This window comes from Bos mutus, chromosome X, assembly GCF_027580195.1.
Source record: "Bos mutus isolate GX-2022 chromosome X, NWIPB_WYAK_1.1, whole genome shotgun sequence".
NCBI lineage: Eukaryota > Metazoa > Chordata > Mammalia > Artiodactyla > Bovidae > Bos > Bos mutus.
In genome coordinates, this window is record NC_091646.1 from 80986569 (window position 1) to 81003560 (window position 16992).

A 16992-nucleotide genomic window follows, 5' to 3' on the forward strand; every position below is an offset into this window, starting at 1 on the left:
AATACATGCATAGAAAACTAAGCAAATTGAGAAATAGAAGGCTGTTTTTAATATAGTCTTGAGGCATGATATTTAGAATTGTTAAGGTGAATGCCAAAATAATCAGAAGAGGTGAAAACCAATGGCTGTAGGAAATGGAGAATGGCAGGGCCTGCTGATTTTATAACAGATTTTGTAGAACCACTTGGTGTGAAACTGCTTACATGACTGGTAACAAAAATTGTTACTGAGAAAGGAATGGCCAGCTTAATGGAAAGTTATATTTTGAATTTTTATAAAAATTATTAAGGAAGTTGAAATATTTTGGTATATTTCCTGCTTTTGACTCAAATTCTCTTTTTTTTTAAATTAATTTATTTATTTTAATTGGAGGCTAATTACTTTACAATATTTCCTGTCATCACAAATCAAAACCTTGAGAACAGAGACCAGTGGTCCTCTCTGTTGGAGTTGGAGGATCTGGGAATCTGTTGTCAGACCATTCCCTGAGACTTTCCTTCCTCTCCTTGAGGACTCTGCACTTAGATGAGGTTTCTGTAGACTATGGAAAACTTTTATCTCAGCGATCTTGGCTTTTCTTCCTCAGGTTGTCCGCACAAACCAGTGTGCAGGAGAATTCGTCATTACCTTCCCTCGTGCTTACCACAGTGGCTTTAACCAAGGCTACAACTTTGCTGAGGCTGTCAACTTTTGCACTGCTGACTGGGTGAGTCTGGAGTGTGATGAGGGGTGGCAAGGAGAAGCAGGAGGGTGGTAGGGAAGCTGAGGCACCATGGCCTCCAGACTTGGCTATGCTCAACCTTGAACCTGACCACAGCTGCCAGCTGGGCGCCAGTGCATTGAGCACTACCGCCGACTCCGAAGATATTGTGTCTTCTCCCATGAGGAGCTCATCTGCAAGATGGCTGCTTGTCCAGAGAAGCTGGACCTGAATCTAGCAGCAGCTGTGCATAAAGAGATGTTCATCATGGTGCAGGAGGAGCGGCGTCTACGAAAGGCCCTGTTGGAGAAGGTGAGTGGTGGGGAGAGTGCACAGGATTGGGTACCCTAGTCTGGCAGAGATAGGAGAGGAGGAAGTAGTAGTAGGCTCTACTCTTGGGAAGTACTAAAAAGAACTAGACACATCTAAGTTGAAAACTACATTCCATTCTCTACCATTTACTAATAACTGTTGGCAAGTTAATTTACTTGACTGAGCCTCAGCATCCCCATCTGAAAAAAAATGGAATTATAATAGTGCTTATCTTTTTGGATAGTTGAGTGGATTTAAGTTGTTAAGTGGGCTTCCCAGGTGGCTCAGATGGTGTAGTGTCTGCCTGCATTGAGGGAGACCCAGGTTCGATCCCTTGGGTCAGGAAGATTCCCTGGAGAAGGAAATGGCAACCCACTCTAGTACTCTTGCCTGGAAAATTCCATGGATGGAGGAGCCTGGTAGGTTACAGTCTATGGGGTCGCAAAGAGCTGGACATGACTGAGTGACTTTACTTTCACTTTCTTTTCTTTCAAGATGTTAAGTAAGTGACCCATAGCAGGTGCTGGTATAGCTGCTATTCATGATTATTTAAATAACCCAATAAGACCAACTGACATAACAAAACCCCCATTTGCTGGTAAGCTTGGACAACCTTTTTAGGTTACCTAACCTTTCATAGTCTTACTCTCCCACTCTATAAAATGGGAATAAATACCTCTTGTGAGGTGGTTGTAAAGCTTGAGTAAGATGATTTATGTCAAAGCATCTATTACTGCACTTTCAGTGTAGCAGCTGCTGTTATTGATAATATTAATACATGAACAAAATAATTGAAATATGGGATATTAAATGCCATTTTATTGCAGTTCAAATGGTTTAGCAGTTCAGATTGGGTTCGTGTTACTGAGTAGAAGGCAGATAGATTCCTCATAACTTATCAGTTTTATTTGAAGGTGAGTGGGACTGCTGTTCATGTAGTTTAGCTGCCTTAAAGCTCCAAACTTGCTCAGTTAGGGAATTGATTTAGTGAGAGTGCTCCATAGGATGCACAAAAGAATGCTGGTCTTGAGGAATCCCATGCTGGATCCCTTTTCTTAAAATAAGGAAATTTAGGCTAATATTTTCTTATTTTAAAGCTCATTTATAACTTCCCTATGAGCATGGGCTGTAAGAATTGCAGCTTTGGTAAGTGTTGGAGGTCTGGGGCCTATCAGTCTGTGGTATTAGTTGATGGGCTTTTCTAGGCATAATTTTTTCTCTCTGTTCAGTGCTGTTATTAAGTGATGACTTTGGGGCTGTGCTAGGCTATAGGAAGGAGCCAAAGTAAGGTGGGAAAAGTAGATGTTCCCATACTAACACTCAGAATTCTCTATTCTCAAATTCTCAGAATTTGGCCCTTACCTAAGAGAAGAATTCTGGAACCCCCAGTCTCAAAATTCTGTGTGTGTGTGTGTGTGTGTGTCCTTTTCTAGCGAGAGGGCTCAAATTCTGTGAAAGATTGTGTGTGTGTGTGTGTGTTTGTATATGTTTGTGTATATGTTTGAGTCCTTTTCTAGCAAGAGGGCTCATAGCTTACATCCAGTTCTCTAAGGAGTTCATGATCCAGGAACACCTAGGGGGTTCACCCTAAGAGCAGCATTCTCTAGCATCAGATTCAAAATAGGCTGTAGTCACATTCTCACTTTGTGCAAGTTACTCTCTCTAAGACTTTGAGATAGCCCCATGAAATATGTGTCTTTATCTGAAAATTAGCTAATATCAGTAAATATTTGTTGAATGCCCATTTTCCCCCCTCCTATAGTCATCATGTTATAGATTAGACTCCCCCAAATCTATTTATTTTCTAACTGGAAGTTTGTCCTTTGACCAGCATCTTCCTATTTTCCGACCTCCCTAGCCCTTGGCCACCACCATTCTACTCTGTTTCTTGTTTGTTTTGTTTGGCCGTGCTGCAAGCCAGCTTGCAGGATCGCAATCCCCCCTCCAGGGGCTGAACCCAGGGCATGGCAGTGAAAACCTGGGATTCTAACCACTAGGCCACCAGGGAACTCCTACTACTCTGTTTTTAGGAGTTTGGCTTTTTTGGATTCCATATATAAGTTATACTCTGTGATATTTGTCTTTTTTGTCTGATTTGACTTATATAATGCCCTCAAGGTCCATCTGTGTTGTCACAAATGGCAAGATTGCTGTCTTCCATATGGCTGAGTAATACATATTCCATTGTATGTATATGTACATATACACATACATACACCACATCATCTTTATCCATTCATCCATTTATGGACTCTTAGGTTATTTCCGTATCTTGGCTATTGTGAATAATGCTGTAGTGAACATGAGAGTGCAGATATCTTTTTGAGATCCTAGTTTCATTTCCTTTGGAGTATACCCAGAAGAGGGATTGCTAGATCATATGGTTAATTCTATTTTAATTTTTTGAGAAACCTTCATACTGTTTTCCAAAGTGGCTGTACCAGTTTGCATTCCTACCACAGTGCACAGTTTCCCTTGTCTCCACCTTCTCTCCAACACGTTATCTCTTTTCTTTCTGATGATAACCCATTCTGACAGGTGGGAGGGGATATTAATGGTTTTGATTTGCATTTTCCTGATGGTTAGTAATGTTGTACATTTTTTCATGTACCTATTAGCCATTTGTATGTCTTCTTTGGAAAAACATCTTTTCAGGTCCTCTGCCCAGTTCTTATTTGGGTGTTTGGGGTTTTGCTGTTGAATTGTATGAGTCCTTTATATACTTTGGATGTTAACCATTTATCAGATAGACAGTTTGCAAATATTTTCTCCCATTCCATGGGTTGCATTTTCATTTTGTTGATGATTTCTTCTGCTGTGCAGATGCTTTTTAGTTTGATATAGTTCCACTTATTTATTTTTGCTTTTGTTGCTTGTGCTTTTTAAATATACCATGTATAAGAAATCATTGCCCACACCAATGTCCAGGAACATTTTCCCTATATTTTCTTCTAGGAGTTTTATGGTTTCAGTTCTTATGTTTAAGTTTTTAATCTATTTCAAGTTAATTTTCATGAGTGATATAAGATAAAGGTCCAGTTTCATTTTTCTACCTGTGATTATCTGGTTTTCCCAGCACCATTTATTGAAGAGACTATCTTTTCCCCACTGAGTATTCTTGACTCCCTTGTCAAATATTAGTTGAGTGTATGTATGAGAGTTTATTTTTGGGCTTACCGTTGGTTTATGTGTCTATTTTTATGTCATTACCATACTGTTTTGATTACTGCAGCTTTGTAATATAGTTTGAAATCAAGAAACTTGATACCTCCAGCTTTGTTTTTCTTTCTCAAGGTTACTTTGACTTTTGAGGGCCTGTTGTGGTTCCACTATTCTAAGTGCTAAGATACTTTTCTAAGTCCTTAGTGACTTTACCTTTGTTAATCCCAACCCAATGAGGATAGTACCATAGTCTCCATTTTACAAAATAGGGAAACTGAAACCCAGAGAGGTTTAAATAATTTACTCTATATCAACACAGCTGGATTTGTAATGTGCAATGGACTCATATGAGCAGGGTTTGTAATGTGCAGAGCACATCTGTGGCAGGGTGGGATTTGTAATGTGCAATGGACTTACACAGAAGTTAGGTCAGTACAGAAGACAAAAACTGTTAGAATCAAAATTTCTCTCTAAAATCCCCAAAATTGCTCATAATGTATAGCATCATCTTGTCTTTCAGTTACTCCAAGATAGCTGGCTTTTCCTCCATTTTTGGAGTGGATTGCTTTTTCTTCATCTAATCAACAGTAAAGTCATTGGCTTAGGTTGGGAACTTTAAACACTGGATACAAGCACATAGAGTTTATTTCTCTTAAGTTGTAGATGTGTATGCAGTGTGCTGCTAAAGCAGCCAGCACAGTGCCTAGAGCACAGTGGGCACTGAGTGCCTGGAAGCTAGCATTATTCCCCAGTACACGACACTTGTCTTGGCCACTTCCACATATTGCCATCTCTCTGGTGCCTTGGTCCACATTTTCCTCACCTTCTTCACCCCTAAGGCCCTTTCTGCTAATCTGAAACTTACCTGATTTTTCTTCCTCTCAACCTACATTGATCTTACCCTGCTTCATATGATTACCCAGCTTTGAGAGTCTGGACTTCACAGAGGCAGTGTGATCTGTGGAGTTTTGTCTCCTTCATAGCTCCTAGCACAGATTTGAGTCTTTTATGTGGAGCTCAGTGGTGGCTGAGTTAGGGGTTTCTGCAGCCCTGTTCTGGTTCTATATAATGAACACCCCCAGGGCATCACTGAAGCTGAGCGAGAAGCTTTTGAGCTGCTCCCGGATGATGAACGCCAGTGCATCAAGTGCAAGACCACGTGCTTTCTATCAGCCCTAGCCTGCTATGACTGCCCTGATGGCCTTGTCTGCCTCTCCCACATCAATGATCTCTGCAAGTGCTCCAGTAGCCGGCAGTACTTGAGGTGAGCAGGGGGCCTACCTGGGGGAAGTGGGCTGAGGAAGGGGATGTAGAACTGGGCCAGATGTGCTCTTCCCTGTCCTCTTCCTGTAGGTATCGGTACACCTTGGATGAGCTCCCTGCCATGCTCCATAAGCTGAAGGTCCGGGCTGAGTCCTTTGACACGTGGGCCAACAAAGTGCGAGTGGCCCTGGAGGTGGAGGATGGGCGGAAGCGCAGTGAGTGATGGGGGGACGGAGGGACTCCACAGGCAAGTTCTATTCCCTTTTCTTCTGTACCCTCCACCCCCTTCCTCTGCCTTTACTCAATACTGCCTACTCCTTGCTGCTCTTATTCTCTCTCCAGGCCTTGAAGAGCTGAGGGCACTAGAGTCAGAGGCCCGTGAGCGGAGGTTTCCTAACAGTGAGCTGCTGCAGCGACTAAAGAACTGCCTGAGTGAGGCAGAGGCTTGCGTGTCCCGGGCTCTGGGGCTGGTCAGCGGCCAGGAAGCTGGGTATGGCAGCGTGAGGCATTGGGCACAGATAGCCTGCTGAGGAATGAGCACCTTAGGAAAGGACTGTTGGCAGGGGGTGGTGGTGAACTCTGAGTACCATTAGCAAGTGACATCAACAGGAAGCTGACAAGCACTGTCATTGGAAGAACTGGGGAGGCAAGGAGGCCAGGCAGCTAGAACGGAGGGGAGTACCTCAGTGCTAAGAAAGTTAGGATTGTTTCTTTTTATCAGTACCTGAAGGTACTGATTTCAGACGGGCTGAGGTCAGGGAGTTGTTGGAGGTTTAGGGATAAGAAAAGGACACAGAAGCATACACTTAATCTGAGTTCACAGTAGAATATGGATTATAATTGTCCAGCTTCTGTTGCCATCAATTTCTAAGCTTTCCCCACCAAATAAATCCTATATTCCTCTCTTCTAATTCTTTTCCCTCATCATATGAACATGCATGTATCTTAAAACTCTCCCTCTAACCTGGGCATTTGCAGAGAACTGTGAAGTATGAGAAGTCAAGGTGGGCATGTATGAGGAAAGGTGTTGGGCCTTAGTACAGAGATGGAGGGAGGGGACTGGGCTGGACTTGAAACTACATGTGAAACTCCATAGCCCCCACAGGATGGCTGGTCTGCAGATGACCCTTGCTGAGCTCCGGGCCTTTCTGGACCAGATGAACAACTTGCCTTGTGCCATGCACCAGATTGGGGATGTCAAGGTGAGGAGGGGTGAACTTGGGGTGCTGCTGAGGGTTTGGGGGAGGGGAGGGGGACCTGAGCTGCAGGCCACTCTTGACTTCTTTCAAAAGTGGCAAGTATTTGGGCAAGACAGGATACACCTGTGAGTAATAGAGGTAGGAGACAAAGGGTTTAGCAAACTGCCTGTTAGAAATGGGATTTGAGGGCCAAGTGGCAAGGGTACAGATACAGGATGCGTAGTCAAGGAAAGGTTTCCTCTTCAAGGTAGAAGAGGTGAAAGGAAGTAACAAGGGTGTTTCTGTGCCTGGAAAGCGGAGTAAAGTTCAAGAAAGTACAGAAATAGTGTGGAAAGAGCAATGGACACCAGTGTGAGTGTAGAGATTGTGAGAAGGCCAAGCATAACAACATTTTTAGGACAGAGGGTCTCCTGATGATATACATCAGAATCCTCTGGGCGCTTAAATAAAGCATAGACTCCTGCTGCTGCTTAGTCACTTCAGTCCTGTCTGACTTTGTGCGACCCTATGGACTGTAGCCCGCCAGGCTCCTCTGCCCACAGACTTCTCCAGTCAAAAGTACTGGAGTGGGTTGTGGTTGCCATGCCCTCCTCCAGGGGATCTTCCCAACCCAGGGATCAAACCCGGGTCTCCTGCATTACAGGCAGATTCTTTACCACTGAGCCACCAGGGAAGCCCTTTAGACTCCTGACCGATCCCTATTAAGAATCTCAAGGAGTGGACCCAGAGATCTGTGTTTTAAAATGTCCCAGGGTATTTAGTGGGCAGTGAGTATTAGGAACCACTGCTTAGGGCCTGGCGAAGGAAGAGTGCCTAGACCATGCTAGGTTCTCTTCCCAAATACTGAAGGGTAAGAAGGTAAATAGGGCAGAGGTACGTGGTGGTGGGATCTCTGTGTGGGCTCTGCTGAGGAGTTTGTTTTTTTGTTTGTGTCCTGGTAGGGTATTCTGGAACAGGTGGAAGCCTACCAAGCTGAGGCCTGTGAGGCTCTGGCCTCATTGCCGTCCAGTCCAGGGCTCCTGCAGTCCCTGCTGGAGAGAGGGCGGCAGCTTGGAGTGGAGGTACCTGAAGCCCAGCAGCTCCAGCGGCAGGTGGAACAGGCACAATGGCTGGATGAGGTTAAACGCACACTGGCCCCGTCAGCCCGAAGAGGCACCCTGGCTGTCATGCGGGGACTGTTGGTAGCAGGTGCCAGTGTGGCCCCTAGCCCTGCTGTGGACAAGGCCCAAGCCGAACTGCAGGAGCTACTGACCATTGCCGAACGCTGGGAGGAGAAGGCCCACCTCTGCCTGGAGGCCAGGTAGGTCTAGCTTCTTCCCCTCCCTGCTCTACTGCATCCTTCAGAGTTTAGCAGAGAAGCTGAAGATGATTCCCATGGGTGGCCTTGAGCACCAGACTCCTGTATTGGTGTATTGACTATCCTATCCTCCCCTTTTTTGTTTAACTCTGTGTTACACGTAGTCAGAGGTAGTCTTATGGAGAAACAGAGATGGACAAATGCAGAGCTATATAGAGGACTAGCTCCACAGGCTGACGTGTGCACACAGTCATGAGAAGTACCAACGAGCAGATGAACACCTGTCAGTAGAAAGCCCCACACATGGGACAGTCTGACAAACTGCAGTTCCCAGATTAATACTACAGGTTGTGTGTGTAGGCACTGCCAGCAGGTGGACAGACTGGTGGACAAACAGCATGGGGATACGGCAGAAGTTTTGGTGCGTGCAATATGGAACAAGCAGAGACTGACAGCCGCTTGTAGGCAGAATGCAAGCAAGTAGGCCCAAGTGGCAGCCACAGGGGCTCATACTGCTATACCCAAAAGTCAGGCTGGGCTTCTGGTCACAGAGACCATCCCAGACTGAGGCCTCTTTTTTCCCTACCTTTAGGCAGAAGCATCCACCAGCCACGCTTGAGGCCATAATTCATGAGGCAGAAAACATCCCTGTTCACCTGCCCAACATCCAGGCTCTCAAGGAGGCTCTTGCTAAGGCCCGGGCTTGGATTGCTGATGTGGACGAGATCCAAGTGAGGACCCTGTTGCCCCACCCACCCTTCACCCCAGATCTTCAGTCCAGATGGGAGAGATGTCATACACTGCGTTGTTCTGGGTTGAGTTCGGTTGGCTAGAGCGAGGAAGGGGGCATAGCACATTGTGAGGAGGCAGAACGTGCTTGGTGAGCAGTGTGAAGAACGGTTGCGAGGCTGGCCTGAGGGAAGATAGGATGCTGGTTAAGATGAGAATGGTAGGGGCAGGGAGGCTAAAAGAGGCCAACCACAACAGCGTAACTGGTCTGGTGGTCCTGGGGACTGCCTGGATATCTGGAGGCTGATCCAGTGGATGTAGGAGTTGGAGGAGAGAGCCAAGTAGGCATACCTTCCTTAGGATGAGTCTTTTCTTCTGGCTCAAGACTGTGAGTCCAGTCCATCTTCCCAATTCAGGGCCAGGGACAGAGTAGCATCAGTAGATGCTGGCGAGTTGAATTGAGCTTTCTCTTGCCCTGTCCCAGAATGGTGATCACTACCCCTGCCTGGATGACTTGGAGGGTCTGGTGGCTGTGGGCCGGGACCTACCTGTGGGGTTGGAGGAACTGAGACAGCTAGAGCTGCAGGTACTGACAGCGCACTCCTGGAGGGAGAAGGCCTCCAAGACCTTCCTCAAGAAGAATTCTTGCTACACTCTGCTGGAGGTGAGGCCTGGGACCTGACCCACAGCCTCTCCTGCCTCTGACCCAGATGAGACAGCTCATGTGAGAATGTGGGTTTGGGGGCTTTGGGTATGGGAAGGAGGGGAACCCCAGACATTCCCTTTCTGCCTGCCTGCCTCAGGTGCTCTGCCCGTGTGCAGACGCCGGCTCAGACAGCACCAAGCGCAGCCGTTGGATGGAGAAGGAGCTGGGGTTGTACAAATCTGACACAGAGCTGCTGGGGCTATCTGCGCAGGACCTCAGGGACCCAGGCTCTGTGGTAAGGAGCTTAGGCCCAGATGGGGAGAAGAGTCTGGCAATGATAGTATCTGAGCCTGGTGACCATGGGCAGACCGCTTGCTCCCTGTGCGTCAGTACTCTTGGTTTGGGAGTGGGGTGTTCATGGTGCCAGAGAAGGAGGGTTGGGGTGCTGACCTCTCCTCCCCTGTCCTGGGCACGGCAGATCGTGGCCTTCAAGGAGGGGGAACAGAAAGAGAAGGAGGGAATCCTGCAGCTACGTCGCACCAACTCCACCAAACCCAGTCCACTGGCATCATCGACCACAGCTTCCTCTGCAACCTCCATCTGTGTGTGTGGGCAGGTGCCAGCCGGGGTGGGAGCTCTGCAGTGTGACCTGTGTCAGGACTGGTTCCATGGGCGATGTGTGTCGGTACCCCGCCTCCTCAGTTCCCCAAGGCCCAGTCCCACCCCATCCCCACTGCTGGCCTGGTGGGAGTGGGACACCAAATTCTTGTGTCCGCTGTGCATGCGCTCACGGCGCCCACGCCTGGAGACCATCTTGGCACTGCTGGTAGCGCTGCAGAGACTGCCTGTGCGGCTGCCTGAGGGTGAGGCCCTACAGTGCCTCACAGAGAGGGCCATCAGCTGGCAAGGCCGTGCAAGGCAGGCTCTGGCCTCTGAGGATGTGACTGCTCTGTTGGGACGGCTGGCTGAGCTTCGCCAGCGGCTGCAGGCTGAACCCAGGCCCGAGGAGCCCCCTACCTACCCTTCAGCCCCCGCCTCTGACCCTCTCAGAGAAGGCAGTGGCAAGGATATGCCTAAGGTGAGCTGTGCAGCCCAGCTCTTTGACCCTCAAATTCCTGTCTCCTAGCCCTTGCCCTTACTTAGGCTCCAGCCCTACTACCCCTGCTCTCTGACTTTTGGTCTCCTTTGGCCTGGCCTTCTTGCCCCATTCTGCCTCCTCTCCAGATCCCTGTAATGCTCAATGCTGGCAGCCTGTGTCTGCCCTTCTCCAGGAGGTGGAGGGTCCCAAGTCTGAAGTTGGGGGGCAGCAGTAGGACCTGGTTCTTCAGTTATCACTACCTTTTCTTGATCTCTTTGGCAGGTGCAGGGGTTGCTAGAGAATGGAGACAGCATGACCAGTCCTGAGAAGGTAGCCCCGGGGGAGGGCTCAGGTAAGAGAGGTAGGTCTAAGTGTGGCTAGGCTGTTAGTGGATCTCACCAGAGTGATCCCTGTGGTCCTTAGCTCTGTCGTGGTAGGGGGCAGGGGTATAACCAGGAGTAGCCTCTAACACAACCTGTCCCCGCAACCCCCCAGACCTGGAGCTGCTGTCCTCGCTGTTGCCACGGTTGACTGGCCCTGTGTTGGAGCTGCCTGAGGCAACCCGGACCCCCCTAGAGGAGCTCATGTTGGAGGGGGACTTGCTTGAGGTGACCCTGGATGAGAACCAGAGCATCTGGCAGCTGCTGCAGGCTGGGCAGCCTCCAGATGTGGAGCGGATCCGCACACTTCTGGAGGTGAGGAGAGGACAGGTCATGTGCAGAGCTAGGAGGTCAGGCGGAGCAGTCAAGGAGCTCAGGCCTGACCACTTGTGCTGCACCTCTTTTTGCCTGTTGTGATCACAGCTGGAGAAGGCTGAGCGCCATGGGAGCCGAGCACGGGGCCGGGCACTGGAGAGGCGGCGGCGGCGGAAAGCAGATCGGGGTGGGGAGGGTGATGACCCAGCCCGAGAGGAGCTAGAGCCAAAGAGGGTACGGAGCTCAGGGCCAGAGGCCGAGGAGGCCCAGGAGGAGGAGGAGCTGGAGGAGGAGACTGGGGGTGAGGGTCCACCCCCACCCCTGCCCACCACTGACAGCCCCAGCACCCAGGAGAATGGCTTGGAGCCTGCACTAGGGGCCAGTTCAGGCTCCTCGGGCCCTTTCCCCACTTTGACTCCCCGGCTGCATGTGCCCTGCCCACAGCAGCCGTCTCAGCAACAGTTGTGACAGTGGCTGAGCCTAGCACAGACCCCAACAGAGACCCCTTGGCCTCAAGGATCCTCTTTCTGACCATCAAGCCTGCTTCTTGGGAGGTGGGCGAGTAGGGGGGATGACCACCCCAGCCCACCCCTGAGTCCCTTGACTTTTATATTCTGACTCCAAGGTATTGTTCAGACCTCAGCTCCTGGGGGCTGGCCCCTGGAGTCCCCCTCCCTGGTAGCCTCTAACCAGCATTCCTAGACACCTGAGGCAGATAGACGGATGGGCAGGTGGCAGGGGGGTGGCTGGGGCTGGGCCAGCACCATTCCAGAGAGACAGCCAGTGCATATGCAAACTGGGGGAATCTCCTCTCCCTTCTCTCCCCAGTTGTGGCCCTGGCCAGGCCATGCTACACTAACCTCACCTCCCCCCTTCACTCTTCCTCCTCCTTCCCCCCTTCTCCTGCCTCCATCCCTCCCCTCACCTTCTTCTCCCTTCCCCTGACTTCCACCCAGGAGGAGGAAACTTCACATAGCTGTGCTCACAGTTTATTATTTTAAATAAATTTGGTTGGGGAGCTGAGGAGGGCTCCCTGAGATCTGAAGAAAGCTTTTGGTGCTTGTCCTCATTACCACCTTGACCTTCCCTCCATGTCCTGCCCTGTCTCCTTTCCTCCTCCTGGGTTCATGTTGTAATAAAAGATGATTGTTGGTGTGTAATTAATTTGTTCAAAAGGAAAAAAAGGCAAAACAAGAAACTTGGTTCCAACTGAAGCCTATTTTAATTTTATTTTATTATTTTCCTCTTGTTAGAAATAAAACCCTTAGCAACATTTTTTTGAAACATGTTTCTGAAGTGCATTTCTCTTCGGAAGGTCTCCATCACCTGTCAGTGGAGGAGCTGCGGTGCTGGTGGAGCACAAGGGCTGAAGCCAGGGAGCTGAGTTCTGAAACGAGTTCTGCCAGGTTCTCCTTAACCATGGGCAAGACATCCCAGTTCTCCCCCCACTCCACCCTAAGCTAGTTTTAGCCATCTCCCAAGAGATAGGCCCTGGCACGTAACTCCTGCCACAGCCGCCTGCAACTTTATGCCCTCCTGTCCACCCTCTTCGAGCCCCTAGAGGTATGGTTTGTGGGCAGGGCTTTACTGAGGTATAATTTACACACAAAATAGGTGTACCTCTTTTAAATGTACAGTTCAGTGATTCAAAGGGATGTTTCTATTCTGCTTAAAACCACCCATGATGCGTCATTGCCCTTAAGATACACATGGACACAGGGTTGAGCCTTAAACAATGGGTTTGAACTATGAGGGTCCACTTAAACTCAGATTCTTTCCAATAAATACGTATTGACACTACTGTACTATACACCATGTGTCAAATCCACAGATGATATGGAAGACTGGCTTTAAAGTGACATGCAGATTTTCTACCCTAACACACACACGTACACACACATCCATGTAATCTCATTTTGGAATGCTTTCTTGTCAGACCCATATGCTGGGTCTTTCAGGGGCCCTTCCCTGGTTTTTCTCTACCCTCAAGGGCTTTTCCTACCTCTGAGTGAGGAGGTAGGAAAAAGGACCTCCCCCAGTTAGGTCATTTACAGTCACCAAGTTCACTTTTTAAAAAACAGCATTACTATAATAGATTTTACATACTACACAGGTTTCACTCACTAAAGTATACAATTCAGTGGCTTTCAGTATATTCTAGTTGTATAATCATCACTGCAGAAGGTTTTAGAACATTTTTGTCATTCCAGAAAGAAACTCTACACTCGTTATGCATCACTTCTCACCCCTGGTCCCCCACTCCTAGACTACCCCTTAATCTATAAGGGTTTGTCTATTTTGGACATATATAAGTGGGATCATATAATATGTGATTCCTTGTGACTGTTCTTTGACTTAGCATAATGGTTTCAAGGTGAGTTCACTTTAAAATACAGATTATTAATGGTGACTTTATATTGGATAGATTTTTTTCCCCCTCCTGGGCCCCAAAGTCTTTAAAATGAGGGTGACTAAGGCTCTAAAATCAGAGACCATCACTGGAGTTAGTTAACATGTTTTTAATCGGGGTTTGCATGCATCTGTTACACTGGCAAGAAGACAAACCACATTGCGTCAGATTCATAAAGGGATCCTAGTCCCTCCAAAGGCTAAGAACCGCTCTTCGTAGTCCTTAATACTGTGTTCAGATCTGCGCATGATGGGAGGATATGGGGGAGGAAGCAAGAGCACCGTCCCAACTAAGCCAGCCCACCAGCTTCCCATCATGCCTGGTTCTTCAAGGGCTTTTCTTTCAATGTGCTTGCACAGAGGGCTTAAAGGCTAATGGGCAGGCTTTGGTGCCTACCCCGGGAACCCAGAACACTGCCACTCTGCCCTTTCTCATGTGAATGCTCAGTGGGTTCATTTTGTTACTATCCAGTTGATAGTAACCTAGTGATGAGAAAGCCCACCCACTTCTAGCAGCTTTGATTTGTTGGGGCTTTGACTTGATATCTGCCTCAGCCCTGCCTCCAGTCTTCCAGCCAGGAGATGGTGGGCTGTGCAAGTAATGGGAGGCATGGGCCAGGGGACACCTCAACTTGGGCTCATTTTGATCCCAGTCCACTGGGAAAGCCTGGTCTTTTGTTTGCCCACTTACATGGAATTGAGCATGAAAAGTGGTTGGAGGAGACCACCTGAGAGGAGACTGGGATGTGAAAGCTGGGACAGGGACAGGAAAGGGCTGTCTCTCAGCACTTCACTACCACTCTCACCTGGAGGCAGACCCCAGAACAGGACCCTGGTCTAACAGGAGAGGAAGAGTGTGCCTACAATCTGTAGCAGCTCCCCTGCTTGAGAACTTGGCCCAGGCTCAGGCCCTCCAAAGGAAGGGGCTCACCAGTTTCTAGACAGCCTTTCCCATCTTGGCACTGCCCTGCCTCATCCCTCAGTGATATGCATCCCGTGAGCTCTGCGGGAGAGGTGCTAGCCCCCATCCTGTGAGACCCAGCTCAAATATGACCTCTTCCAGAGAGCTTGCTCTGGGTGCAGATGTGTCTCCTTTTTCAGACTCACCTATAAAGGAGTGACTGCCCTGGGGAATTCCAGATGAGTGGCAGATGGGGAGAAAGAGCACTGGGGAAGCACAATATCTTCACCTCGAAGTCATTTTCTTCTGAAGAGACATCATTTTGGAGACAGATGCAGGTTCCTAGGGGCTGCCAAATCCCTCAGAATGGCTCCTGAGTCCGCAGTAACAGGGATGGGAAGAGACATCACTTCTACTAAGGACTTTCCAACCCCTTCCCCCTCCCTAGTGCCCCCACTGTGCTTTAGGTGGTGCTTGAAACACTCTTCCCACCCCCAAGTCCCCTGTACTGGGAGTTCCTAGAGGGAAGGCAAGGCCCAAGCCTAAGGCCTCTGCTCCCACTTTCAGTCAGGGCTCAGAAGAAGAGGGAGACAGGAACAGTGGTTGGAGTCTCATTCTGTTCTCTGCAGTGCATAAAGCTCCTTGGTAAGGGTGTTACTCGACAGGAGTGGGGCCTGGGGTCTGAGGTCCATGATCACTGAGACTCTGAAGGGATAGACACTGACCATGCGTCCCAGAAGCCCTGAAATTGTGATGATGGGAAAAGAGGGATTTGGAGACAGAAATGCATTCCCTGCCTCTGGGGCACCCACCTTCCAGGAAAGGGAAGGGAAGAGCCTCTTGTGAACTCCTTTCTGGGTGCCAAGCTACATGTGAGATATTTCACGAAGTCTTTGTCATATACACAGGAAACAGACCCCACAAAGAGTGTATCTAGCTCAGGTAGTATCAGCTGGGATTCCCACTAAATCTCTGAACCTACAGCTTGTGTTACATGAGAGCAGGGATCCAAAGTAATCAGCCTGCCCCTGGGAAACAGTTCATAGCTGGGGTTCAGTGTTGCTGTCTACTGTTGGCAGGTGGGACTTCAGCAGTGCTATAGCCAGATTGTCTTTGGTAGGTAGAAGTCCACATGCTGAACTTGTACATAACCTGCATGCCTTCCCGTATTGGTTACGTATTACTGCATATGTGTGCTAAGTCACTTCAGTTGTGTCTCTTTGTGACCCCATGGTCTGTAGCCCTCCAGGCTCCTCTGTCCATGGGATTCTTCAGGCAAGAATACTGGCATGGGTTGCCATGCCCTTCTCCAGGGTATCTTCCCAACCCAGGGATCGAACCCGTGTCTTTTATGTCTCCTGCATTGGCAGGCGGGTTCTTTACCACTGAGCCACCAGGGAAACCCCTATGCAGCAAAACAGTGGCTTAAAACAACATGTTAGTATCAACATACGTACACTACCATGTGTAATTTAGATAGCTGGTGAGAAGTTGCTATATAACATGGGGAACCCAGCCTAGAGCTCTGTGATGACCTAGAGGTGTGGGACAGGGGGAGGGGAGGGGAGGGAGGCTCAAGAGGGAGGGGATATATGTATAATTATGGCTGATTCACATTGCTGCATGGTAGAAACCAACACAACATTGTAAAAAATAAATTTTAAAAAAATGCTGAAGAGAAAACCTAAATAAAACAATGACATTTATCTCAGTTCCTGTAGATCAGAAATCTGGGCACAACTTAGCTGGGTTTTTATTTCAGAATCTCTCACAGGCTACAATCAAGGTGTCAGATGGGGCTGCAGTCATCCCAAGGCTTGACTGGGGAAGGATCTGCTTCCAAGCTCAATGTATGGCTGTTGGCAGGACTTAGTTCCTTGTGGGCTATTAGACTAAGTGCTTCAGTTTCTTGCCGACTGTTGGTGGAAGCCATCCTCAAATTCCTTGCTGTATGGACTTTCCCACAGACCAACTCACAACATGGCTGCTTATTTCAACAGGGTGATCAAGTGAGATGAGACAGGAGCGTGAGGGGACATGGGGAGAAAATTGCACACGCAAGATAGAAGTCACAGTCTTTACAACCTAGTCTCAGAAGTGACATCCTACCACTTTTACAATATTCCACTCACTAGAAGTAAGTCATTAGGTCCAGGCCACACTCTCAGGGAGGGGGTTATACAAGGATATAAATACCAGGAGGTGGGGATCATTGGCAGCCACCTTGGAGACTACTACTGTTTGTCCTCAGGCCCCAATGATATATGTCCCTTCCACATGCAAAATACATTTACCCCCTCCCAAGGTCTGTAAAAGTCTCATTTCATTAGAACATTGTCTGAAAGTCCAGAATCTCATCTAAATCAGGTCCAAGTGTGAAGGGTTCCTTTGGTGTATTCCTTAAGTATGGCTCCTTAAGTACTATTCCCCCCACCCCCACTACCGGTAGATCTGTGAAATTTAGAGACAAGTTATATCTGTCTCCAACACACCCCAACATACAATGGTGGAACAGACACAGGATATTGGCTACAGACATTCCATTTCAAAAAGGGGAAATGGGAGACACAAAGGAGTCACTGGTCTATAGCAACTGTGAAA

At 48.4% G+C, this 16992-nt stretch overlaps 1 protein-coding gene across 14 annotated transcripts in view; it reads left to right on the forward strand.

Moving 5' to 3' along the window:
• KDM5C (lysine demethylase 5C) overlaps positions 1-12365 on the forward strand; it is a 30980-nt gene extending 18615 nt beyond the window's left edge. For 8 of the 14 annotated variants that reach the window (XM_070366335.1, XM_070366346.1, XM_070366336.1 and 5 more), the window contains 14 exons: positions 587-706; positions 818-1012; positions 5257-5438; positions 5528-5652; positions 5780-5927; positions 6534-6639; positions 7578-7936; positions 8526-8664; positions 9147-9326; positions 9466-9603; positions 9787-10386; positions 10669-10747; positions 10882-11081; positions 11190-12365. In XM_070366335.1, the coding sequence (XP_070222436.1) occupies positions 587-706; positions 818-1012; positions 5257-5438; positions 5528-5652; positions 5780-5927; positions 6534-6639; positions 7578-7936; positions 8526-8664; positions 9147-9326; positions 9466-9603; positions 9787-10386; positions 10669-10747; positions 10882-11081; positions 11190-11549 (2931 nt within the window). In that variant the 3' untranslated portion in view covers positions 11550-12365. The remainder of the gene's footprint in view (positions 1-586; positions 707-817; positions 1013-5256; positions 5439-5527; positions 5653-5779; positions 5928-6533; positions 6640-7577; positions 7937-8525; positions 8665-9146; positions 9327-9465; positions 9604-9786; positions 10387-10668; positions 10748-10881; positions 11082-11189) is intronic. The other 6 variants (XM_070366338.1, XM_070366342.1, XM_070366344.1 and 3 more) reach the window with 3 other exon arrangements.
• Positions 12366-16992: the final 4627 nt, after the last annotated feature.